The sequence below is a fragment of the Lepidothrix coronata genome, unplaced genomic scaffold, assembly GCF_001604755.1.
Source record: "Lepidothrix coronata isolate B3197 unplaced genomic scaffold, Lepidothrix_coronata-1.0 Scaffold15, whole genome shotgun sequence".
NCBI classification, from domain to species: Eukaryota; Metazoa; Chordata; class Aves; order Passeriformes; family Pipridae; genus Lepidothrix; species Lepidothrix coronata.
The window spans coordinates 2,003,696-2,030,235 of NW_016690195.1; the positions used below are offsets into that span (position 1 = coordinate 2,003,696).

Genomic DNA, 26,540 nt, shown 5'->3' on the forward strand with positions numbered 1-26,540 from the left:
GCCCTTACAGCTTTATTGCCAGATCACCTTTTAATCCTCCAGGTGTTTGCTCCATCTCCAGAAGCTTTCTGGAGGACCAAATTAAGCCAAGGCCAACAGTTCCTCTAACCATTGTTGCATTTCACATGAAAAATGGGACAAAATGACCAAGTCTTTAACTAAACAAACTGTATCACACTAGCAAAGGAGTTTCTCACTTTGCAACAGACTGCATAACTCTAAAAACCAAAGAGAATTGACAACATTTTGAAACTGAAGAATTCATATACTATCAAAGTAATGGTGCTCAGTGGGGGATGCACACCTCTGTGAGGTACATAATATGATCTACCCTTCCCAAACTGTATCACTGAGACAAAGAAAATATGTCAGTAAGTCAGTGCAACAACTAAAAACAGAGCTGGAGCTATATAAATACCAATCTGATGACAAATGACAAACATGAGAATTCCTTAAATCAAACTTACTTCAAACTGATCTCATTGGAGGCCTTCTTTGCTATTCCTGAACCTCCTTTTGGCATAGGAGTGTACAGAGTAAGGACACACACATGCTCATTATCTGTGCACATTTGCAGGCTGAAATTCTAGTAAACATCAGATCACAAAAAAAGTCCTTGAACTTTGAAATAAAGAATAAAGCTTTGCCTTCTGTTATAATTAAAATTTTTGAGAAGAGCCTTCAGTTCAAGCCCCATGTTCACCACTGCTGTTCATTGACTGACTCGAGGATTCAAACTAGTACAGTAAATGGGAAAACCAACAGTTCTGTAAGGAAAATGTCTGGCAGGATTGCACAGTTCACATGCTGTGACTTTCATTATTCTTTACGTCTGCTACAGTAACTGTGCTTGTCAGCTTAAACATACTGATATCTACATACTTCATTTTTGTCTGAAAATATCTGTACCAAAACAAACCAAGCCAGATGTTCAGCCTGCAATGAGACAACAATATGAGGATGAGCATATGGCATTTCAATTCTTATGTCCTAGCTAAAATCCACTCCATCAACTAGTTTTGTTTCAGTATGCACACTTCATTAACACAGAACAACCTTTAAACATTACAACCTTCACACCACTGCAACCTATGTCAGCCTTTATTTTAGAAGACTTACCTGCCAGAAAGCATATTATTTGAAAACCCCTCATACTAAGGAATTTGGCTCATTAAGGAATTCATATGCTACAGTGCAAAACAAATTTACTAAGATTTTCTTTTGCTTTGCATTAAGAGAATGTTATCTGTTCTTTTTTCTTTGGCAAAGGAAAATGAGATATTAGTGCATATACCTGATCCTTCCTCTGGATTCCTGTCTTCTGATATTTAGATAAACATAACTTAATAGACCAGAAATATTTAATGTTTTACAAAGAGCTTCTGTTCACATTTGGTAAAACTTCTTTTGCTAGCCTATGTGCAGCAGGATTCTTGTGTAAGAGGAACCAGTTCGACTTCCCCACGAGCAGCTGTAAATGTAGGTACACATTCAAACTTGCAGTTGTCTGAAATAGCAGCACTCTAGACACTGAAAGTCAAGAAGGGCCAGCTCAGGTTGCAGGTCTGCATGGCCACCCCTGTGAGATGGTGTAATCACAAGCCAGTGAAATCCTTCTCCTCCTAGGAAGCTATTACTGGTCAACCCTTGCACTTCTTACAAGCACTGGGATTGGCCTTTGAGCAGTGATTCATGCAGGTATCACACTGTTATGCCTGCCGTGCTGCTGTCTTGGCTCACTGCATTCATTTCCCTCCTATTTTCTGCAAACCATACATAGCACACAACAAATTCTGTTCCAAATGTCTCCTTTTTTCCTTACCCAGAAGGTAGTTTAAAATCACAAATGGAAAGAATGTGTCACTTGAAGCCATGGTTGTGACTTGTTCACGCTTTGACTTCAGAAGAAAATGTTGCTTTTTAGCTATGGCAATTTCCAGTAGATTCCCCATTCCCTCGGCATTAATGAAGAACAGTTTTGTCTCATCATAGTCATTGGGAACTATTGGTTTCTCAATGCTTAGTTACAGCAATGATTTACAAATCATAAATGCCTAGAGCAGAGATGCATTTTTCAGGGTCCTTCACGTGCAGACTGCTTCAGCTGCAACATCAGAATGCCCGTTCTGCTTTGTGTAAAAGCACACACACCAGATCACTGTCAGTAGGAGACTCTAGTTTTCATCTCAGATTTATCTGATAGTGTGACCCTGGGAACACTTCACTTTCCTGCAATAAATAGCAAAGAACTACCAACTAGTTGCATTTATTTCCTAATACTGTAAGTTTTCAAGGCATTCTCCCTTTGAAGCATTTGTAAGAGCAGTACAAAAGATGCCAGGCAACACAAAATTCAGCTGAAGTACTTAAAGATGATTAAGATAACAGGTGCATCATACTACCCTGCAAGTGCAGGTACAGAATTCTCTCTGCTGCTACCAGAAATTAATTTCATAATATTAACACAGATCCGAGATTCATGATTCAACAGTACTTAGCACTTAGAGAGTTCACAGAGAACTGCAGGCTATGAAACTGTGCAATGACATTTGAATTCTTCTAGAAAACCCCAATGCCACGGATGAGAAATGTAGGAACAACTGGCAACAACATTTTTGTAACACTTTGGATCACTGAGGACATTTTACAAAGTGTATTGCAAGTAACCAGTCTACAGGGATTAATACTGAAATGCAAAAAAAGAATAGTGAATGAAGGAAAAGCATTCTGACCTAATTCTCACAACTCGAAGACTTATTTTAACTATCAATTCAAATATTAATTTAACAAAGATCTGGCTTCAGAAGCAGAAACAACTTCAGAAACAAGTTAATTTGTGTGTCAGCTGAGAAAGCAATCAGTTCTATTAGAAGTCAACTTTGGGTAACATTTAAATATATGCTAGACTTTTGAAAATTCTGAATATGACAGCAGGCAATATTACCCTTTTTTTTGAGTATTCAGGGAAGCTTTCACTTGCAATTTGTACTTCTGAATTAGTTACTTAGTTTGCATTTTTCTAAGTAATTATGACCAAATATATTTGACTAGAAAAAGAGCTACTCAGCTAACTAGCTGGAGTTGATAATTTTTACTTACTTAAGTTACTAAAAACATAGAGATTAGTCAACTCATGGCAAAATCAAACTCCCAATCAGCTGCAGACCCAGAAACTTCCCAGGTCTTCTGTTTAAATATTTCAAGGAGAAACTCTGTTCTTTCTCTCACAGGAGCTTTTCATAACAACACACCTCACAGTGCCAGATCATGTCCTGTAACGAAATACCTGTTGTATAAAATGAAATACCAGAAACAATATCTACCCATTGCAATCACCCAACAGATCATCCCCTTCTATAAAGCAAATTACCAATATGAGTGAAAACAGAGCCCTTGAAGGTAGAGATATGGTACCTGAACAACTTACTATGAGTAAGACAGGTGTGATCTTGCCATGGAATAAATGTGAGCACAAGGACAGCCCACTGCAGAGTAGCCTATGTGCATCCTTTTTACACTCCAGTTTACCTTGCACTGTCTTGCCCACCAAGTTGTTTCATGTCATTGGAAAAAAAAATCACTTCATACCTCCATGATTGTTTTCTCTCTCAATTCATTATTCAATTTTGGCTCATTTGCCTAAGAACAGCTTGAGACAACAATCTGTCTTCAATTTGAAATGTGCCTAATCTCATAATTAGCATCATGAAATTAATTTCTGGGGAAAGCAAGATAATTCTGAACCTGCCCTTGCAGGGTAGTGTGATGCACCTGTGATCTCAATCATGTTTAAGTACTTCAGCTGAATTTTGTGTTGCCTGGCACAAAAGGGAGTCCCTGGATTAAGGTATCAAGACACCACTACAATAGTAAAGAAAAGAAATCTTATTTACCTAAAGACAGTCTGTGATCTGTGTCATTCTGCTGAAACCGTGAAAATCCCTATGACAACAGTCTCAAGACAAAGTAAGCTGAAGTTGTCTTTCTGTTCCTATAAGAAAGACAGATTGTACTTATTGATCTCTAGGGTACAGGAGGTAAATTCATTTCTTAGAATCAGCCTTGGAAAAGGAAGACATTAGTGTAGACATATTGAAAGGCACAGCTGACCTTTTTCAATAACAGGTGTATATACAGAACAAACCCCTTCTACTCAGACGTTTATCATGTCCTTATTTCAAAGAGCAGCAGCCATTACACAGTGAAGCTCAAATGGCACTTCGGATTTCTTTTTGGTTTAAAAAGGGACATATCTTAATTGGAAACACACAGTTTTTCAAACTTCTCAATTTGCAGCTCCTGTATGTATGCTTATGAATACAGTGAAGTAAGAAAGGCTACTTAAGGCTCATGCTTGGTATTCTTGGTTATGTTTTGTGCCTCCTCATAGGTAATCTTAAATTTTGAAAGGCCTCTAGAACACATGTTCAATACCTGAAATCTCAGATAAGAGAGACAGCCAGACAGCAACTCCAATACTGTAACAATACTGAAAATACACCAGGCAAATCTCAAGAAACCATGCTCTAAAACCTCATTTAAAGCAACTGAGTGGTTGCCTTTTCTCATGGAGGGAACCTCCCCGCTTCTGAAATGCTCATTATCAATGCATAACAAATGAACTCAGTAAAATGGGGTAGCATTGTTACTGCTGCACTAATGTAATAATACACCAAAACATATTTCCTACATATATTTATTTGTGGCATTCACCCATACTGAGAATACAATTACAAATTATGCAGATAATACATACTGAAAGACAACATGATTATTCAAGATACAGAGTATTATTTACAGAAATGTAGTTATTTAGACAAGTAAATGTAATTCAGGTATACAATTTTATATTTATCTGTTGCTGAACAATGGTACAATAACTGAAATATTCAGAAGAGAAGTATGCTCTCATTTGGTTTTAAATAAAAAAGTATCGTTTCATTAAACTCTAACTTAAGAATTCAGACTAAGATTCATTCAGATGCAATTTAGAATGGGGCCCAGCTCAGTGAAACCCATGTCACACATCAAAACAAAGACAACAACCCTCTTAACTCAAACAAATAAACCAGAAAGAAAAATATAGATGGTACCAGAACAGAAAAATGTAGGTTACTTCTATCAATACTTATCAACTGTATAAGAAATGTTTGATGTTATTCAGCAACAATTTAGGAGTCATAGAAGATTCATATCCCTAGGTTATTTACAACAAAGGATTTCACAGCAAAGTACAGAATGGGTCAAGATTTCATTTCATATAGTGTTCTTAAATATTAATATTTTAAATACTTTTATTCTGCATACTCAGAAAATAATTCATAAGCCTGTAAGTGCTGTCTGAAAACAACTGAAATGGAAAACAATTCCAGAAAGGAATTCTATTCAATCAAGTTCTCTCCACAAACATGAAAACAACAAAGTGATACAGTTCAGCCTGGTCCTTGTAGGAGGAAGAAAAAGTTATCTTTCACGACATACTTCACAATGACCTTACAGAATTATTACAAACACAGCAGAACACCCAAATTACTTTTTAATCACCCTTAGAAAGAAAGGTTTGCTTAGTAACATTTTAACAAAACCGCAAAATTTTGAGCCCACGGCTGAAACAACTTTACTTCCAAAGCACAACAAACATCTTTGTTCCACAGAATTATTTCAGGCAGGTATTAACAACATTAAATTCATCTGGGGAAGATGCACTACATTGATCTAATAAATAAAGGAGCAGTCTATACATTAAAGACATAGTAAAACTTGAACTATTTCTCATTCTTTTTATAAACTAGCAGATACAAAACTATGGAGAGGCATTAAAATAACTATGGAGTTGCAGCTTATTATTATCAATATATCAGAATGTGTTATTACATTATTGAGATTTCTTGAGGAGGACCTTTAAAAGAGTATTTCTCTTCTAAGAAAAATTTCTCCTAAGAGTATCTTCTTTCTATGTGCTTCAACTGAAGCACATACAAAAAAAAATCTGACAATAGATTTACCTCTCTTTATAGGGAAAATAGAACAAATTTTGTTCTGTACTAGGATATATTTTTGATACCCAGGAATTTAACATTCATTATGAAAGGCCTTTTCTAAATATAATATTTTATCAGAGAGGGTTATCTTCACATCTTGCTTGCAAATCAAAGTAAGTCAGAGGTAGCTTAGGAATGCTTTAGAATTTAGTGTTTTATTTCAAATTAATTAATCCCTATTTCAAAGGGGTTAATAGTAAGTACAAAAGGCAAACAGTATATACAGCTGCCACTGTCTGCACCAGAAGAATAATTCCAAGAAGCTCAAAATAAGATTAGAACGGGGGAAAGCACAGTGCACTTTTTTGCATTTGCTTCAGTGCACCAGTTCAGGCTGGTTCTCTACAAAAGGAAGCACCCCACTAACATAGTAGGCTATTCCAAGCGACAGAAGAGCAATGACAATGATGAGGAGAAGCACTCTCCAGAAGCCCAGGTCTTCCACAAACTCTTGCCATGTTGTGCGGAAACTGGAAAGAACTCCTTCACCTTGCTGCAGGTTTGGATTAAGGAGGGAATGGCTTTCCATTGCACTATGAAGGATTAAAGTTAAAAATACATCAAAGCAAAAGAATGCACCTTTAAATATGACAGTAATCCTACTAAGGGCAACTGAAACAGTCTAAATTAAAAATTAAACCCACCTACAGATTTATAGCATTGCCTCTGCTAAATCAAGACAAAGCAGGCCAGGAAAACACTCTTAACTCTAAACTTAATTTAGTTGCATGGATGTTTTATTAACCTGTGCAAAGAGACTGATATCTGTATATGAAATACTGCCCTGAATTTGCAGGCTTGCCGCCTAGAAGCCTTCAAAAGTCAGTCCTCATAATTCCTACTAAATATGGCTTAGTAAAATACAATGAAGTATAAGCTAAAACCTCAAGGGGCTCAGCTCTTGTTAACAAAACAAATTATGACTAAAAATAAACTCTGATGAATAAAACGGAAACTTTAACCACTATTAATTTAGATGCAGAATTCTGTAGTGATCTTTACTACTCTCCTGCATGTCTTAGTTACAGAGGCCTCCTCTCTAGCATGAAAAAAAAAATCACATAAAACAATAAATTTGGATAACAAGAAGTTCAGAAACATTCTGAACAAGTTGGCATTGCTGTGTTTTCTGCCATATGGCTTTCAGCAACTGCCTTGATGTTTTAACATTGCACTAGCAATCCATCAGGCCCCCTTAAATTGTCAGATTATAAATTAGGGACTAAAACTTACACTTTTAAATGAGAAACAAATATAAAATGGGAACGAGGCACTCATCTTGACAATGAATCACCTTTAGAAAATATGTAAGTTGTCCCCAATACTGTGTGGCTTCTTGCATAATTCTGCCAATTTTGCTGGTTTCACAATTAGTTTATAACAGGAAACTTTCTCTGTTGCTGTCTGAAAAACCTCATGAAGAATAGCAAAACTTTCTCATTGCTTGATTGCACTTAAAATTTTGACCATCTGCACAGTCCTACCGCTTCTCACTTGAGTGAAATTACATACCACGGTGTTTACAGGATTGGGCTCTGACAAGCACGGAAAGGAAATGGTGGAATCAATTACTCAATGATGTCAATAGAAGAACGTAAGCAGAGAAAAAATATTTTTTTCCTTGGTTCTAACTGCTTTCAGTTACCATATTCCTAGATACATCTTATAGCACTAATAATAAAAAAAAAAATTCAGGGGAAAATAATTTCCAAGTCAAAACTAATTATAGAAATGCTGGTCTTCTTGGTGACAGTAATGAATTGACAAATGATCGTCATCAGAAAAAATCTCTCTTCTAAGATTACACCACGAGAAAACTTCACACTATTCATATGGTATTTTTTCTCAGGAAGTACAGCCACTGAAGAACAATTAGCCTAAACTCCCACAGCTTGCTGTAGTATTGCAGCATCATGTGCAGACTTCAGAAATTGCCTGTTAAACAGCTTGTATTTTTGTTTTTTAAATATTTACAATCCTGTAAGGCTATTTTTGCTTGCCCATAGCTGCAGGATTTAGTCATCGTCCTTGCTTATTATGATTTCCCAAGCAAAACAAGGGATTTAATAAAAGACAGCCATTGGTATAGAAGAGAACAGAACAACTTACTCATTAAGTACTAACTAGTTAATACATAACTACAGAGAGGTTAAATAAAGGTGCCATGCAATTTAAGTGAAAAGATCACATGCTTCTCATTAAAAGGAAAAGGGTGCATAGAAAACATTTTTTCTATTTTCTATTACGACCCAATTAAAATCTATGCTATTCAAGATATTTTTTCTTATGATGAATTGCAGCTGCGTAAGAACAGGTAATGCAGCAATGTGCCCCCAGAAGAGGTTGTGCCACACAGCCCAGACAGATGTTCTCTTCTTTTTCCAACAGGACGTGGAAGTTCACATTTGGATGCGCTTGTGGGCACAGCCACAGGTCCTGCTGGGCTGTGCAGATGGACAGACCGTCTGCGCTGCGAGACAGACGGAGCAAGCTCTGCCTCTTGACAGCACGGCGCTGCTCCCCTCTGGGGGCAGGGCAAAGCCAGTGAAAACACGTCTGACTCGGGAACAGAACTTTGGCCTCTGCTTCCAGAGCAGCAGCAACTGCTGCATGTAACAAGGAGCAGAAAACTAAAGTCAGAGATTGTTTTTAGAAAGAGCATTATTTCTCCACAGGTTCATACATAATGTAAAACATTTGGGGAACGGGCAGGACAGAAGACATTAGTCTAAACGTCTCTAAAATGTGAAAATAATATTAAGAGGGAGGAGTGAAACTGTGGAGGTCTGAAAAGCCAACTGTTACAAAGGCATTATTTATTTACAAAGCAAACAGCACACGAGCTCACTTGCTTTGGCTGCTGTAGGCATCTGCTATTTGTTATTTTTAAAATAATGTATTTCAGACATTTTAAACACATTCCCAAACAAGCTGGGTACTGCACTGTTTATGTCTCTGTGTCTCTCCCCAAGGAGAGTTGCTGACTTCCTTGCCAAAGCAAACAATATAACATTTATGAAGGTCAAATAACAGAAAGGAAGCTATGTTCATTAAAGGGACACTATCCAATCAAAAACTGGAATGGAAATGGGGCTGAGCTGTTGGTCCATATGTCTAAACAAAACCAGCATAAATGCATTTCTGTGGGATGAGCAACTTTCAATAAAATTTAGTGAAGTCAGAAAGGTATTATGCACAAATTCTTATAATTTATAACCATGTAATTTTGAGAATAAAATTAAATTTTCTATTTCAGGGCTTAAAACAGTCTCTCTGATAGGTGTGGTCACCTGATGTGTAAGAAAGAGCTTCAGATCTGTTCACTAGGAGTGTTTGGCATTATTTCTGTAATTTTGTTGGCTTCACCGTTTCTCTTTAGTCAGATAACTCCATCTGCACAGCTTCATTTTCATTTACAGTACAGGCTGTGTACATTTTGACATAAACTGATCAACAGTTACGTGACAACACTCCCTGTCTTTTGTGATATAATGTTTCAGTAGTCATAGTTCATGATCATTATTTGACAACATAAAAAAACCTCCAAATTTGAATAACTACAGTGTAAGAGCAAGTATTCCAAACAACATTGATAGCCAGTTTTCAATATGAATTAAAACTAAAACAGTATTGAAAAGATTTCTTGCATTATTAACCTCAGTTCCGTGTTCTGTCATGTTTATTGGCAATTCAATGATTTCTGCAAGAGAATTATCATCCTTTGAAACCTGCAAGGCTTCTTGCCTCATCCAAATCTACAAGAAGACTGTCTTGGAAGCTGATTGTAAAAAAACACTCCCAATTTTCAATCACAAAAGTATTTGTGGTTTATCTGTATCCTTTGGCTCTTATGCTATCATCATCTTTTGTCTTAAACAATTATTTTGTTCAAAACCAGTATTTCTTGTCAGCAACCACATACACCTCTCAGCTTTCACTCTGCCAAGCTAAAACAAGCTCTAGTTGCCTTCTTTCATAAGGAGATGCTCAGTTCCCTGAGTGCTTCAAGTAATGTCTCTCAATGCTTCTTGAAAGGATAAATTAAACTTTTCGAATGAGAGTAAACAGTCAGTGTTGCTTTAAACAACAGGACTGACAGTTTTCTTCATGTAGTGAAAATATCTCATTTTGTGCTCTGTAGGACTTCACTGCATTTTTCAGGGAAACATCAACTCCTGGAACTGACTGGTACATCAAGGCTTTTCTCCTATACCTTTGTTTTCTACTTTCCAACTTTTATTTCATGGCATCCAGCTTTTGGTAAAGTGCATTTTGTGCTACTGAATGACAATTTATTCCTGCTAAATTCCTCTCCCTTGTAACCCCAAGTTTTTGTCTGCGTCATCCCAATTTGGGTTGTCTGTATCTCACGTCTTGGTATCACTAACATGCTTCTACTTTTTTATTTAGGAAAATTCTAAGTAAACACAGTCCCAGAACCAGACCTTTAAGAATTCATTAGTAACTTCCCTCTAACAAAATAATTTCCCTGAAATGGCCAGCAATCTTCCTGAGCTCTTCAGTTCTCCATTAACTATCTCTTTAGCCACCATGACATTCTTATTCTCCATCTTCTCCAGGACTACTGCTGATAAAAATTTCATATATGGCACTACATAAAATACTTTATTCAAATTCAGATAGATGAAAAGTCTGCTACCCCTTCTTTGCAGACATTCCCTCTTATGAAAAGTATGTCAGGTTAGCCTGTGATATTGGCATTTTGCATTTCATGCTATTTTCTCTTTGGCTTTGTGAATATTTATTTTTGAGACTCTGTAATGGAAAATGAGTAATTATTTTTTAAAATTTCTACCATAAAATTAAAATCCCAATAGAAGAAGTTCTTTTTTTCCTTACACTTGATCTGTTTAAATAGATTTTTCCAAAATTTAACATTTGATTTTGATTTGGTCTGATAATATCAGGCCAAACTTCATATTATCTGTTTTGAGGAATAAACAATCAAGTCAATCACAAAAGTCTAAAATCCATAAATGCAATTTCTCCTAGTAATTATTTTTGTTTGGTAAATACCTTTCACTTTCAGCAGTCTGCATTGTTTCCAGCTTTGAATGAGCTCCTCTGTTAAATCCTTTCACCTCTTGTTCCTCTAGGGATTCCAGCAGTCTAATCACATCTTTATTCACACCCCTTCGTTTGGCAAGAACAAGTGGTGTTGCACCTTGATGGTTGCTAAAACAACCCCACAAAAAGACATAAAGAAAGAAAATTTTAATATAGAAATTTTGTAACAAGTCAACTCAGCATAACATATTACAATTTAGTAACTATTGGAACTATTTCAGTAGTATAGTAGAATAGAATAGTAACTATTTAGAACTATTTTCTGTTGTATCAGACAGCACAAGAATCCTCTCTATACAAGTTACAGCATAATCTGCTATAGAAGAAAATCAGTATATTCAGGTTTGAAATTGTACAACTCTTTTCTCCCTCTAGGTAAAATCAAAATTCGTTGGACTCTAATTGGAATCTCTGGGTGTTATAGCAAAAAATAAACAGTAGATTTACAGCAATGTTCAAGTTCAAGCCTAATTTCAAGAAAGAATTGTGCAATCTGGCTCCTCAGTTCCTTTTCCATTAGGGTATTAGGACATCAGGCAAAAATGAAATAAAATACAGATGGTCCCTCTGCTGCTATTAAAATAATACTGAATAGGACCAGAGCTGCCTTTAGACCAGGAATTTCCACCAGAGTCGTTTGAAATAAAGGGAAAAAACCCAACCCACAACCCATAAATAATCTGGTCTACCAATAACTAGTTTTGCTGAGTTGAAAACATTAATGAGGTACAGGTGGAAAAGGGACAGATTAAAAAAACTCAAAGGTTTTTTCACATTACTCCTGGTTTTTGCACACGTGAATATGCAGAAAGTTCCACAAACAAAGTAATTCAGTACAGGAATGAAACAGCTAGTTATTTTGCAGCTTGAGAGCTTACATCTGAGTACTGGCATCTGACAGCTGCTGGGAGCCAGAAGGAAAGAATATACAATATTTGAAAGAAGGACTGAGTCATAGACTTTGAGGGAGGGCGAAAACACTGAAAGGAAGCATTGTTACCAGAGGAGTATGGGAATGAACTGACACACATATACTGTATTTTCTTTGTCTTATCCAGTACAACAATAGAACTGTAGTGGAGAAAATTCTTTTAGAGTGGTCAATGTGATTTTTTCCATTGGTGCCAACCACCCACACCTGGCTGTCTGGCCAAACTAAGGCAGCAATCCATCAATGGGGCAAGATTAGACATAGCAGTCCACACCAGTAGCTGATGGTTATTTGCTTTGCCTGTTCCACAGACTAGCAAAAGTGCCCTCATTGTTTTCCTGTCTTCTTAGTTTGTGTTTTTATTAAGTGGTATCTTTAAAAAGTGGAATTGCACCAAATACAGCATTTCAGCAACAGCAAATTTATATGCAAGGCTGTGGTGACAGAAGAGTAATATATTATAAATATATGTGCTGTAAAAAATTACTTACCAAATATCAATTTTAAGTCCATTAGAAACTAGGAACTGGATGGTATCGACATGCCCACACAGGTGAAGAGCTGTGTTACCTTGGTAATCAGTGGCTAGTAGGTCAGCACCAAATTTGTGCAAGAGCTGACAGATGTCTACATTTCCTCTGGCTGCAGCAAGGTGAAGGCCAGTTCGGCCTCGGCTGTCACGAATATTTGGGTCGAAACCGCTCTCTAGCAGTCGTTTGGAATAGTTAAAGTCTCCATCAATACAAGCCTGCAGCAGTGGCACATTTGTCTGGGAGGAGTCATTTACAAAAACGTAGGACATCGTTCGGAATCTCTCCAGAGGAGATGACCAACCTGCAAGTTTAAGCAGGAAGAAATGATGGTGAAACCAAGCAAATAAACACAATGCAAATATTCAGGTTCCAAAACAAGAATGCAAACTAGCTTACAAGCCAACTCTGAAATCTTCCTGTCATACACACTAACTTTGTGTGCTGCATTCCCTTCTAGTAATAGGGAAAAAGCCCCATTTAGTCTTACTCACACCTCTGGAAACAGCAGCAAAGCTTTTGTTATTATAGAAAACTGGTAAGATCACTGTCACAAATGCAAGACAGGTGATTAGCATTCACCTACTAAGGAATCACATGTTGTGGTATTGATATTAAAGTGCAAAACACTGCAGATCAGGACAGAAAGGAAGAAAGAACCTGTCACAAATGGGGAAACTATAAACAATTCAGTTCACGTGTACAGTGATGCTAACTGCAATTTTTACCAGCTTATAAGCAAAACTACTCCAGTGGGATTTTTACCATCTGAATTTGAACTTCAATACACAAAGTACAGTCAGTTGCTAAAAATGCTAGATTAATGTAAACACTAATTCCTTCATTCTGCAAGAAATACATTTTTCCATACTCTTTGCAGAACATTATTTTTACAGTGCCACAGATATACAAACTACTGAACAAACAAGAACAGCAATACAGACCACAAAAAACTGAATGCACTAGGTGAAACTGCCCACCTGAAAGTGAAAACTGGAAGTGGGTACAAGGAAGACAATGGTAAAATTAAGTACAGAGCTGCTGTGGATTTGACTAGAATCTCAATATGGAAAAGCACAATTGAAGTTTCTCTGGCTTAATATTAAACAAAGGATTAAGTCCTTTTCTGTACCAGGACCTAAAAGAGGAAAATAAATGTTTCACCGTAGATTACTTGATATAGAATATTTCATGAACTATGATTTAAGTTTTGCAGAAGAATATTCATGGATGAGTTAAATAATGAGGGTATGATGACACTATGTGCTTATCGGATACAGAAAAGATTACTTGAAAACAGTAAGGAAAAAAGAGAATGAGCAAGAGAATGGTAAAATGTGTATGAGGCAATGCTAAGAAGCAATGATAACATCTAGGAGACTGGACAACAGCCCTCTCTTTGCACTGCCTCGGAGAAGAGGTAGAAAAGAAAAAATAATATAAACCAGTACAATTCCTTACAAGAAATCTTAATAAAGACATGACACAATTCAAGTGACAGGAGGGAAAAGTAATTTTACTAGATAAGCTTTGAACATAAAGTAAACCGAAACCTCATTTGAAACAGTATTTTTCACTTGCCCAGGGTTTCTATTTTGGGCTCATGGTGTAACAGGGTTCTAATTAATATCTGAACCTCTTATTAAAACTGCTATAGCCAGACTTAAATTTTCTCATCTATATAAGGTATCCTTCTACACTAGTGCATCCATTCAGCCAGGAGAATGGAAACATGGCCAGTAGCCAAAGAACTCAATTTAAAATGTCTCCTTTTTTGAGAGTTCATAATGTCTATATTTTATAGCTCTTCCCCCATGTTTTAGATCAAATTCAAGATCAAAGTACCTACATAAGTAATTCCAAAATGTTTATGCACTGGTCTGATTAAGAGCTGTACCACTTGGGGCTGTTGAGGTTAATAAATCATTCTTAAACTTCACTGGTTTGTATTTCCTATCTGGACAAATTCTGCTACATGTATCAACACTGTTTCCCAGTGCAGGAATGCACAACTTTTTTTTTTTCTTTCTTGGACACTGAAGAGAAAGAGATAGGAATAAATTCTATGTCCTGGTATCTGTATAAGGAATGATTTTAAGCAGAGTACATTCCCCTACACTGCAAGTATGTTTTTAAGCACATGATGGTAAATCATTGGGTCAAGAACCCTTTTCCATAACCATTTCCAATAGCAAAAGGCCAGTTCACTGATACACAGTAAAACTTTGTGCAAGACTGGTGTCATTTAGGGCACTAACAGCTTCCTTATGACTCAATATAACAAGAAAGGACAATGCAGTTACTTGCATTTCAATGAATATGTCACACTCCCTTGGATGTTGCAAAGCTAGGATTCCCAGCTGACAGCAATTTCAATTTTCTTGCCCATTTCCCACCCAAATCATAAATATGAGAATCCTTCTTCCACTCTGCTACTCCAATCTTCGCTGACAAAAATAGTGGGACCACTTTCTGTACGATGTGATTGTGACCTCTGCACTAAATCTTCCCTAAAGCAAGATCATAAATCATTTTAAAACCTCCAATTATCAGCCACAGTAACAGCATATCAGCAGCACAAACCCCTGCTTGCACTTGACAAAAAGATTGTGATTTGCTTGTAAAATAATACTTGAGTGTTTAAACCTGTTTAATAAAACAAGGCCTAACATAAATCAACATAAGAATATTATACTGTAAGAGACTCAGGCTATTTGAGAAATGGCATGGCATGCTCTGTTATATGTAAGCTAATGTTTAAATTTTCATACCAGACGTGTATGTCCGGTAAAGCCTTACAGAATTCCCCAACTGTGACAAAACATTAGCTAATAATACCAGGGAAAAAGTCACCTCCTTATCTTCTCAGAAAAGGAAGCCCAAAGATTAGCAGTTAACAGAATGTGTAACTGGAAGTAATTCTGATTTAGAATTTATTATCACTAGAATCTTCTAGAATCAATCACTGATGTGTGGAAGACTAAAGTAAAACCTTAGTATTTCACAGTAAGAAAGACAAAAAATCCCAGCAAATCCAAATCTTTCTTCCCAACACTTGAAGATTGTGGACTAAGCACGCATTCACCAGAAAAGAAAAAAAAGGTGGAGGGGAAAATAAGACAATCTGGATCATCTGGTTTGATTTAGCTTTGTGATTAAAAAGATTTTTTTCTACAAACACAATTCTGTTTCACATACGGCTACCTAACCTACGCCAGATATAAGCTGCATACAAAGCTGAACTACGCAGCATCTTTAAAATGTCAGCCCCCAAATGACATGTTCTTGCCTCAAATTTAACCCAACTTAGTAAAATTTCCTGTCTAATAAAACTCTTAAAAAAATTGCGATAGTCAGCTTCATAAGATATTTTTGAATAAACAAGAGGTGGTTACATTTCTGACCACATTATGTATCGAAAAGCTTACTGCTTCAATAAGTATCTAACGCTGCAGATTGAGAAACAAAATTTAGAAACACAGTGGCATTAGCCATTCTCTTTAAATCGCTTTTGAAAGTGAATCAGTTAACAACTCTGAACCTGTCTCAAAGCTGGTACCACCTACCATTAAGCACTGATTTTACAGGCACAAATTAGGATAAATGGACTTCTATTAGTAACAAGACAAAAAATATTGCAAAATGAGCATTCTGAACATCTCTAAAAACTAGTACTACTAAGAGTTAAATAAATCTAGTTTCTAAAGACTGAAATAAATTACTGCTTCTAAAAATGCACCACTGTCTGAAAATGTATCTGTTAAATAATAATTTTGTTTTTTAAAAAAAGTTTTGTTTTTAATAACTTGGTACTTTGATAGAAAATTATTTTGTGAAAAAAAAAAGTAAATTCAAATACATTCTCACAAGCTAGAAAGATTCCCATCAGAAAGGCATACTATGAGAATACATTTTCCCTAGATTTATACAACATTTATATGGCCTCAACACAATGTACTTTTTAAGTAATAATTTTAGAAATTATGCTGTAAGCCACTTCTTCGATGACACATTTTGGGCTAGTACAGGATAAGAAAACTTAACCAAACTGGTTTGTTTTCAAAAGGAATGCTTATATTAAGTGATTCTGTAAGAATAATTGACTTTTATTTACTAGGAGTCAATTGTCTCTCACTAAGCTGTGTACAATGGTAATTCACTGTCACACAGTGATCTGTTGTAGGACACATTCACGCCTGCTAAATGCAAATTCTGTCACTTCTTAAACTAGGCTGTAATTTGTACTAACCATGGACAGTTTTATTTTACAGTAAATACATGCTGCTGTCTCTGCCTTCTCATTAAGTTCAACAGCTACCAAACAGCTCCAGAAACAGGAGAGAACAGCTTGACTGTGAGACAGAATCACTAATGGGACCCATCCCTCCACTACAAAAACATTAATAAACCTGCCAAGTTGTGATTAATCACCCAGTCACTGCTACGTAGCATATACCAGTTCTGCAAAACTACAGTATTTTCCAGAACATTCAGAGAAACTGAAGTAATTGTCCCTATTTCAAAACAACACGTCAGGACAACAGGACAATACCAGATTGCTCAATCCTTGAGACTTCTCAATGTTAATACACACTTTAACATGTAGAACCTAAGCATCAGTAAGACTATCACTACAGAAGTTGCCACCACCAAAAATGGAAACTAAACCAAAACCAGTAAAAAGTACCATCTCCCACCCTGTGCCACCAAAAAAACCCAATGTGTTACTTGCAACATTTGCATTTGTCATCTCCCTGGTGGCAGACAGCTTCCTCTTTCTGTAATGAACTTGGAGAGCACTTCAGTGGCCTGCAGAGCTCTTCCTTTTCAGTATTTCAATGAATGAAAAACATTCCAATACTGCTGTTTTCATGCACACATGTATTTACGTGTAAGTCACTGAGAAGTCATTTAACTGAATAAATGTTAGATTTAGTAAAAAATTATGTGATTAGCTCATTTCTGTTTAAGAAAGAACCCCATTACCTAAATCAAGTTCCACTGAGATTTCTGTATCTTCTGTGGGAAACCTTTATCTATTCAGTCCAATTGGAACAAAGTTTTATGACTCCACTAATATGGATCTGCTGCTAAAAGCAGGAGCTCAGATTCAATACAGCATGATGTCTGCTTTACACACATCCATGTTTTGCAGCATTTTCCCTTTCTAACTTCAGGATTTTTTTCCAACAGTTCCTGGATTTAAGGATCACAGCAGGCTTGTAACACCCACATCCCCTCTCATGTCTCTAGTCAGACACATGGGTATGTGGTAATAGAAGAACATTTTTTATGTCAATTGTCTTTTGAATCATTCCCATTCCCTTATACAGACATGAGACATACAGGTATATTCTCTTGATTGCCAGGGACATCCTGTAAGTAGAAACTTTGGTGCAGTGCATATACAAAGGGCTTTACACATATGGTCTACAAAGTGCTTTATGAAAAGGTTTCAACAACTATTGCTGCTCTTTTATGGATCAGCAAACAATAGCATTGGGAAATAGGGATCTTTGCTCATCATTGTACAGTATGTCAACAGTACAAGATAAAAAATATACAAGATTTCAAATGCCAATCCAGAGTTGCAGAATGCTTTCCCAGATAAACAGTACAAGCTTTGTGTATTTATGTACACAAAATACGGGAACAATAGGAAAGAAATTATCTTTTAAAACACTTTTATCAACAAGCAGATTCCAAATATTTTATCCTTGCTTATCCTATACTTAACTGGTAATTCAGTTGCATTACATCTTCCAGTGCACTTAACTTCTATCAAATATATAGCTCAGTATTTTTTAACATTCCTCATTTTTCATCTTCTGCACAAGAACTATTTAAGAAGAAAGGTAATTTACAGATTTCTTCAAATCATCTGTAACTTAAATTCTCCACAACTGGCTCAGGTAAATCAGTAAATAACTGCAGTACTTCTCTGATCATTGTGCTCAGCTTGAATACATCTGTTTTTATAGAAAGTTATTGAATCACATTGGTCATAATTACCAACCTTTTCACAAACCTTCATTCAAATTCCTTGTCTGTGTCTGCTGGAAACATGTGGGGTATATGTTGATCAAGAAAATATTACAGGTCTTTGAATATTGTTTTGTTATTGGTTTATTTGTTTGGGTTTTAACAGACTAGAGAGAATTTGTTCCACTCCTAATTAAGTGTTTGTGTTTAAATTGGCTGCAGAGTCGAAGCAGTCCTCTGGAAAAGAAGACAACAGTAACTGAGCAACAAAGGATCGCTCCCTCCTGGCGGTGCTCACAGGCTGCCGAGGGAGGTACAGCACTCCTGTCTGGATGGACACTGCCACCACGTGGACTGACACATTTCTGTCCCACTGGAGTGAATCATTGAATCATAAAATGGTTTGACTTGCAAGGGACCTTAAAGGTCACCTGGTCCAACACCCCTGCCACGGGCAGGGACACCTTCCACCAGACCAGGTTGCTCAAAGTCCCACCCAACCTGGCCTTGCCTTGAACACTGCCAGGGATGGGACATCCACTGATTTTCTGGGCTACTTGTTCCAGTTTTTCACCACCCTCACAGGAAAGAATTTAATCCTTATGTCCATCTAAACCTGCTCTCTTTCAGTTTAAAGCCATTGCCCCTTGTCTCATGCCCTTGTAAAATGCCCCTCTCCAGCCTTCACACAGGCTCCCTTTAGGTACCGGTGTGGTGCATAGGCCTGGAGGCACACGGAGCACCTTTTCTACATTTGTGGTGTTTTCTAGTTTCCTGAGAAGGAAATGATGAAAAGCATGAAAATAAGATTTTATAAAATTTTATTAAAAAGCATTCTGCAATCCAAAGTGCTATTCCCAATCTCATTCAAGCTCCAGTTCTGTATTAGTGAAATGAGGACTTTGGTATATGAGTTCTGAAGACAAAGGTATTTAATTTTAAAAACTATGCATTTATGCCTGTTCTTAAAAAACATCCAAAACTAAATCCAAAACACCTGTCCCCCTACCCACACACAAAAGGCCCAGTCCTTACCTAGGGAAATAGTAAGTCTGAGATGACAAGCCTATTAACATGGGAAAAACTTTCTGTGTCCAGCTGGAATCATCAGAAGTCAGAACTTAATAAGAGCAATAAAGTAAATTAAGAACCTGTCACCAAATGACTTATTACTATACAGTTTGTACTGTCTTAATATTTTTCTTACAATGTGTATAATTGCTTATATGCTCTTGGTCATATATAACCTTGATGACACAGCCTTGGTGTGCAACATCAAATCCAGCTTAGTGGCTAGTGAACGGAAGCAGGTCACTTTAAAAAGCAGTTGTCTCCTAAATTTATAGATAGCTGTATGTTGACTTTACCTTTAAAACAATATATTGTTTATTAAACAACTTATTTATTTGTTTATTATTTATTTGTTATTGTTTATTAAAATGCATTGATTTATATCAACAAATAATACCAATGACAAGACAATTAATGCTGTCAGATACGCAACTCTTACTATGACTGCTGCTACAGATATTTCTGCTCAGAATTTTCATGTTCACACAGTAAGTCATTAAACCAGTTAGTCAAAGACAAATAGTTAGCTGATATATTTGCTGTTTCAAATAATCTTTCTAAATCTTTATCAACACTTAACCGTATCATACTGGATCATGTTATGTGACATAGCAAGATGAAATGGTAATATTTTTAAGGTTGTATTTCTAATTAATATACACATATTGATGCTATTTTTGCATATGCTTCATATTTCACCATGCTTAGGCTCAAAAATTTCTCCAGGTAGGCAAATCTGTAGTAATAGTGTCTGCCCAACACAGTACCTTAATGGACCGAAGGGGCCAGCAGCCTATGGGTTTCCAGGACAACAGGCAAGTCTGAGGAGAATCAGGGAGGCCACCCTCAAGCTCCTGGTCTGCAGAGAGGCTGGAACTGACCAAAAATGTAACGGAAGATGATGGAAAAGAACCTGAGAGCAAAGTAGCTCAACTGATGTTTACCAGTTGCATCAATGGATCCTACTGAGCCTGGAAACAAAAGAGACATCACTTGTACAGGGAAAACTTCCACCTTCAGATAACTTAGCAAAAGCCACTAACTTATCTATAAAAGACTCAATATTCAACATGAAACCTATTGCGGATACCAACAGAAAAGAAACTGCAAGGATTAAACAGGAAACCTTGGGCCACAGGGGCTGGGGAAAAACCCACCATCTAAAAGACCAGACAAGATCCATTGACCTGCCTCCCCCAGCAGGATGTAGAGAGACTTTGCGTAATGCTATCAGATATCCCATTGTTTTCTCCCTCCCTGACCACCCTTCCCCAGTATCATCTTGCTTACTGGAAATATCAAATCCTTTTTCTCCCAAATATAAATACTGGATCTGAGAAATGTAAATCCCTTTTTTCCCCATATGTCATTCCTGCTACTGGAAATGCTAACAGACTGTGGAATCCCCTATGTGGCATAACCTTCCCTCCTTATTAGCATGTTAAGCCCCTGAGACCCTTAAATAGTGGTTCGTGTTTTCAGTAAAGGTATTCCAGTTTTTACCCCCATATATGGGATCGTGTTAGCTTTATTGGACCGTTACAGAAACCCCATATCTAGTCAATAAATAGAAATACTCATGTTTCTTTAAAAAGGTTTTACAAGTTCTGTTTGAGAAAGGATGAAGAGAAATTGTGAAATTGTGCAAAAGAAAAGTCCATGTCAATTATTACTCCTGTGAATAGGAAGCTAACATAAAAGTAGCCACAGCAGATCACAGCAAAGGTCCATTTGAGCCTAATATAATTTTTCAAATGGTGGCCAAAAGCAAAGGCCAGGAAAACACATAGAATAGAGCAAGCATATATAATACTGCTTTTTCTATTCAAAATGGGTAAGGTTTCTATGTATTTGACTCCCTCTCCACCTCTGAATCTGCCCTTTCTCCTCATCAACATAAATACTTCTAATATCCACAACATACTCTGGTAAGTTCTCCAACTCAGTTACCTGTGAAAAACAACAGCTTTTGATCTTTCTGAATCAGGGCCTTGTTAGCTTCACCTGTGGACCATCAGATCTCCTGCAGGAAAAAGGGACAGTGGACCCCTACCCATTCTTTTCACGCCACTCATGATTCTACAGGCCTTCACCTTATCCTCCTCAGACATCCCTTTCTAGGATGAATTTTCAAGTCCCAGATTCTTTGGTCATTCCTCATTTGGAATGGTCTATGACCATTCTTGCTTTGATTCTCTGAATATCACTCATTTCTACTACATGTTGTCTGAGCTGCGAGTCAGACCAGGGATGACTCGACCAGAGTGTTTGAGGTGAACCATGGAGTAACCCAGTGGCATGACAAGATTCCTTGGTTTGTTCTTTACTTGTTTCTCAATAGTATTCACTATCTGGTTTACCTTTTTCACTGCTGCTTAGTGCTGCTGCTACATTTTCATGGAACCATTCATCATAACTACAAAATACTGCTCATTATTGAGAGCTCAGTATTTCATATAGGAAGTTAGGATTCTTTTTATGCTATCTGAATCACTCTACCTGCACTGAAGTCATGTGCCATTATGTTATATTACCCAGCTACTCAGTCTTACAGGGTCCTTCTGCACCTTTTCATAGCTGACCCATGTCATTGGCAAATACTATCACCTTGTTGCTCACTGCCTTTTCTAGGCTGTTCATGGAAATTCTAATAGTTCAGAATCCAGAACTGAACCCCACAGAACTAAAATTATTCCAAGAAAAAGATTGAACATAAGTTCACTAAAACTGTTGTCCTGGATCAGATCGATCCCTCTTGCTCAGCACTTTGCTTTCAACAGTGGCCATCAGAGATCCTTTGGGAGAGCACATGAGCCTGTCTGCTTCCTGCAGTTCATTCCCCAAACACACCCCAGCAGCCACCACAGCCCCTCAACAGTCTCATTGTCCACCTAATCCCTTCCCGAGCCTGCCCACATTCCACCTCCACAGCCACCCATGTCATCTTTCCCTATATCCATCTGAAACCATCCTCCCACCTGCCCCAGCAAGCAACTCCGATTCCAGGGCTGCAAGACTGGATGAATAATTCTCACTTTATCCATTGCCTTCATTTCATAAGTCTTGGTCATGCCCCAGACATCTCCTCTGTGAACAATACTGACTTTACAGTCTCTCCTCTTAAGGAAGCTGATCTCCTTGTCCCTTTCAGTTGCCTTTCTCTAACTCGCTGTATCCTTCTTCCGATGCAGAGACCAGAACCATGCACACTATCCCAGATGTCGGTGCACCAAGCTGGAGCAGCAAAATGGTGTCATCTGTCTTCTTCTCACTACCTCTCTGAGGACAGTCACTATTTTCCTGGCTCTTTGGCTGCCATGGCACACTGAGCTTAGGTTTCCAGGGAACACTCAGTGGTGACTCCAAGTGCTTTCTCTTGAGTGGTGGCTGTCAGTTCTGAGTTCAGCACCATGTGAGCACAGTTTAGATTATTCTACCCAAGATACCATCCTACTTTGTGCACACTGAAGCTCATTGTGCCACCTTTCTGCCCCCTTCCCTTTTTTGGAAATTTCTTTTTGTCTTCTTTTTAACTTTTCAATCCAACTATTTCTGCAACTAAGAAATCTCCTAGGTGCTATAGTAAGTAAGTAAGTAATGGCCAGTCTTCGCGAGCGAAGATTTGGGAAAGGTCATTAACCCTTCGAGCCTGCGCAGTGGATTTTTTAGGTGAGACACAGCGTGCGCTGAACTGAGCCCACCCTTTAATCCTGAGGTTCATCTGCCGGGGCCGAGCACGCTTGGACAGTGGCAGTGAGGTCCCCAGGACGTAGGTTTGTTTAGGGTGACCTTCTCTTAGATGGATTGCCTTACAGGGCTGACAAGCCTCCATCTGCCCGGGGGGCTGGGAATCGAACCCGGGTCGCAGCGGTGAGAGTCCTGCACCCTAACCACTAGACCACCAGAGGCCCCCCTAGGTGCTATAAGCACCTCCTCAAAAGCCTTTGGTAGAGTACTTTTTTCTGATGCTTCCTGAAAATCCACATCAGCTGTATCTACAATCCTGTGCAGCAATCCTCTGAAGATGTACTCAAACTCAGGCAGAACCAGTCCCTAACATACTAACACACAGCACAGACAGGCAAACACTTCTCTGAACAAAAAAAGTTGAGATGAAGAAGACAGAGAAGCATTCTACACAATCCATGGGAAACCCATACACCAGAGGCCTTCCCTGAAATGTGCTGCTGCCCTTTTTCTGCTACCATCCATTATTGCTGGTCAGACACCAATAGGAGATCTTGAGCACAATGAAGAATATAACCCCATCAACAAACGTTGCAGGGTTTATGTCTTTGACTTTATGTCATAAAAGTCAGCTGATGTAGCTGCACTACTTGGATGTGAGAAATCTGCTGAGTGACAAAACTGGTGTTTAAGCAGCTCTGTTCCACTCAGCCAATTGAAATTTTACTGAGGAGTAAAAGAAAGACATGACACTTGGAAAAGTGGTGTTGACACATGAATCAAAGCCAGAAGCTAAGTTCTGTAACAGATATGGCTTCAGTGAGGTGCTTAGCAAGGTAAAACTTCTTTCTACATATTTATTAAGTATCACTTTAAATAGCAAAGCAAACCTCAACAAAACGGACCATTTCAGTATTTGTGCTCTTGACTTAGATGAAGACAGAATCACAATAAATACTGACAATTGAACTTTAGTGGAACAAGCCCATGCACCCAAGACATGCCTGTTGTCTACTCCAACAGCATTCTGTGGATGGTCTCTTCAGAAAGCTGAATGCATCGGGAACCATGTATTTCACGTAACGTGTATAAACCAATGCCTTCTACAATATTTTATCTGCTTATTAATTGACCTACCTGGAAGCAGAACATCCACAGCTGCGATCATGTGGGAGGCAATCAACTGACAGACTGCTCAAAAGACAAGAGCATCAAGAGCCCCAAAATACCCATATCCAGCACACCCAAATCCCTAGAATAGTCACTAGTAGTTGACTCCTTGGATGAGCAGGTATCTCGGGTCCTGGGCTGCAGATGAGGACTTCAAGGCCACACATGTTCTGACATTAAGTACACGAGAATATGAGGTGGGATAATACAGTCAACTTAAAGCACTGCTTCAAATCCCTGGCTCTTCCAGATGAGACAACTCTAACTAAAGGATATAAATCTGCTGAGAGGAAATCTGTCACTGATTACAGATCAGAACAGATTTTTATAGTGCCCTCTTGCAGAGGCAAACTCACATTGCTCTGGTAAGAAGACAGATGTACATACTACACTTCACCCCTCAGCTTACTCTTCACATCTTCTCTTCAACTCAAAAAGAGAGCAATTAGGCAGCATAATTTTCTGACTGTCACCAACCCTACTATTTAGACTGGAAACACTACTAAAAATATTTTTCTTCTAAAAAACATATTTAACAAGTTCTTGCTAATAATCTATTTCACAAATGAACAAAAAAGGAAAACTGATCTATAGTCTACAGGTAACATTAAGCTTAGAACTCTGCTGCAGCAAACAAAATCATTATTTGAATATATCAGTCACATTCTATCTAAAAAGTGTTGGGCTTTCGCTCTTCCTTGACCTTTTGGAAGGCTGCTCTTGAACATCAGTGCTTTCTGATAGTTAGAAATTTTCATATGTTATTAATCTTAAAATCTGTGTTAAATTATTCATGTATCAACATAATTCTTTAGCTCAATTTATTCCCTTCTCAGTGTTTACCTTGATGGGTTTGACAGAGAGCAAAAAAGGCCTTTATTCGACAAAATTAAAAAAGCCAAATGCTTCTTCCAACAGACTCTTAATTTCCCTACCTGTCCAAGGCACATCTTCCTGCACCTGTTCCACTTTACTTTTTTACCTGAGAATGATTAACATTATACAAAGTATTCTAGAGTTCTGTTCAAGGGCAATAATTACTTCTTTTATTGGATCACTGTAGTCAGCATCTACTTTTTCCACATTGCATATCTTGTAACTACCTAACACATACTTCGGTTTTGTGTTGCTTTCAACCGTAAGAATTTCTTCTGTATATTGTTTCCTTACAAGGTTACAACTATAAACCCTCGTTCTTTAAATTGCTACAGTACTTATTTCATATTCTAGTTCTCAGGATCACCCCATTCTTTCCGTGTAGTCCCATAACTCTCTTCTATATTGCCAGTGCTTCCCAATTCTTCATCACTGCCAAATGAAGACAGTAAAGTTTTAATTGCTACCTCCAGATCTCTATGAAATATTTAATAAGATTGGTCTCAAGACAGATCTTCAAAGAACTAATTTTATACTCTTTGATACTCAGATTTGATGGATTTTCCATTCAACATTACTCACCGTAGTTTGTCTCCAGTTACTTCCCTATCCTCTTTACAACTCGGGTGTGTTAGCCCTACCTCTTCAGCACAGTAACAATGTGCAATGGCCTTAGTGTCGTCTAGAAAAAACCGGGAACTACTCCATTTCCCTTAAAAACAGTAATTGCTTTATCAAAGACAGTTTTGAGGACAGGCTGAAATACGTATTTTAGTTTCACTTACCTTCGTTGTTTTCACGTAGAAAGCGCGTTCCAAAGCCGCACACTTACCAACGTCCTGTCAGGAGGGCGGACGCGTTCCCCTGCCCGTTCCCCTCCCTTCCCGTTCTGAAGGCTGGCACTGCTCCCGCTGTTCTCCCACCAAACCTCTTCCCACCAAACCGCATCAGCGCGCTCCACCTCCACGGCTCCCGGGCCGGGCACTGCCCAGGGCCCGTCCCCGAGTCCCCACCCGGGCCTGGCACACCTCTGGGTTAGGCGAAATCGCCCTGCCCTGCTCTCCCAGCCCCCCGGCCCTGCCGTCCCGGCCCGTCCCGGCCCCGCTCCCGCCGTACCTGCCCGGGCTCTCTGGGCGCTTGGGGCCGGAACGGGCGGGCGGACGG

General features: G+C 38.1%; 1 protein-coding gene across 4 annotated transcripts; it reads right to left on the bottom strand.

Annotated features, from left to right (window-relative positions):
* Positions 1-4,682: 4,682 nt before the first annotated feature.
* Positions 4,683-26,540, bottom strand: ANKRD46 (ankyrin repeat domain 46). 4 transcript variants are annotated; one of them, XM_017806358.1, is made up of 5 exons: positions 26,493-26,539; positions 20,411-20,614; positions 12,552-12,894; positions 11,079-11,237; positions 4,683-6,574 (listed from the first exon to the last, which is right to left on the bottom strand). In XM_017806358.1, exons 3-5 carry the CDS (start codon positions 12,860-12,862, stop codon positions 6,358-6,360), a joined length of 687 nt encoding a protein of 228 aa, XP_017661847.1. In that variant the 5' UTR covers positions 12,863-12,894; positions 20,411-20,614; positions 26,493-26,539; the 3' UTR covers positions 4,683-6,357. The 4 variants fall into 4 exon arrangements, with proteins under 4 accessions (XP_017661847.1, XP_017661848.1, XP_017661849.1 ...); XM_017806359.1 differs by lacking the exon at positions 26,493-26,539 and adding an exon at positions 26,162-26,398; XM_017806360.1 differs by lacking the exon at positions 20,411-20,614 and having other exon boundaries at positions 26,493-26,540.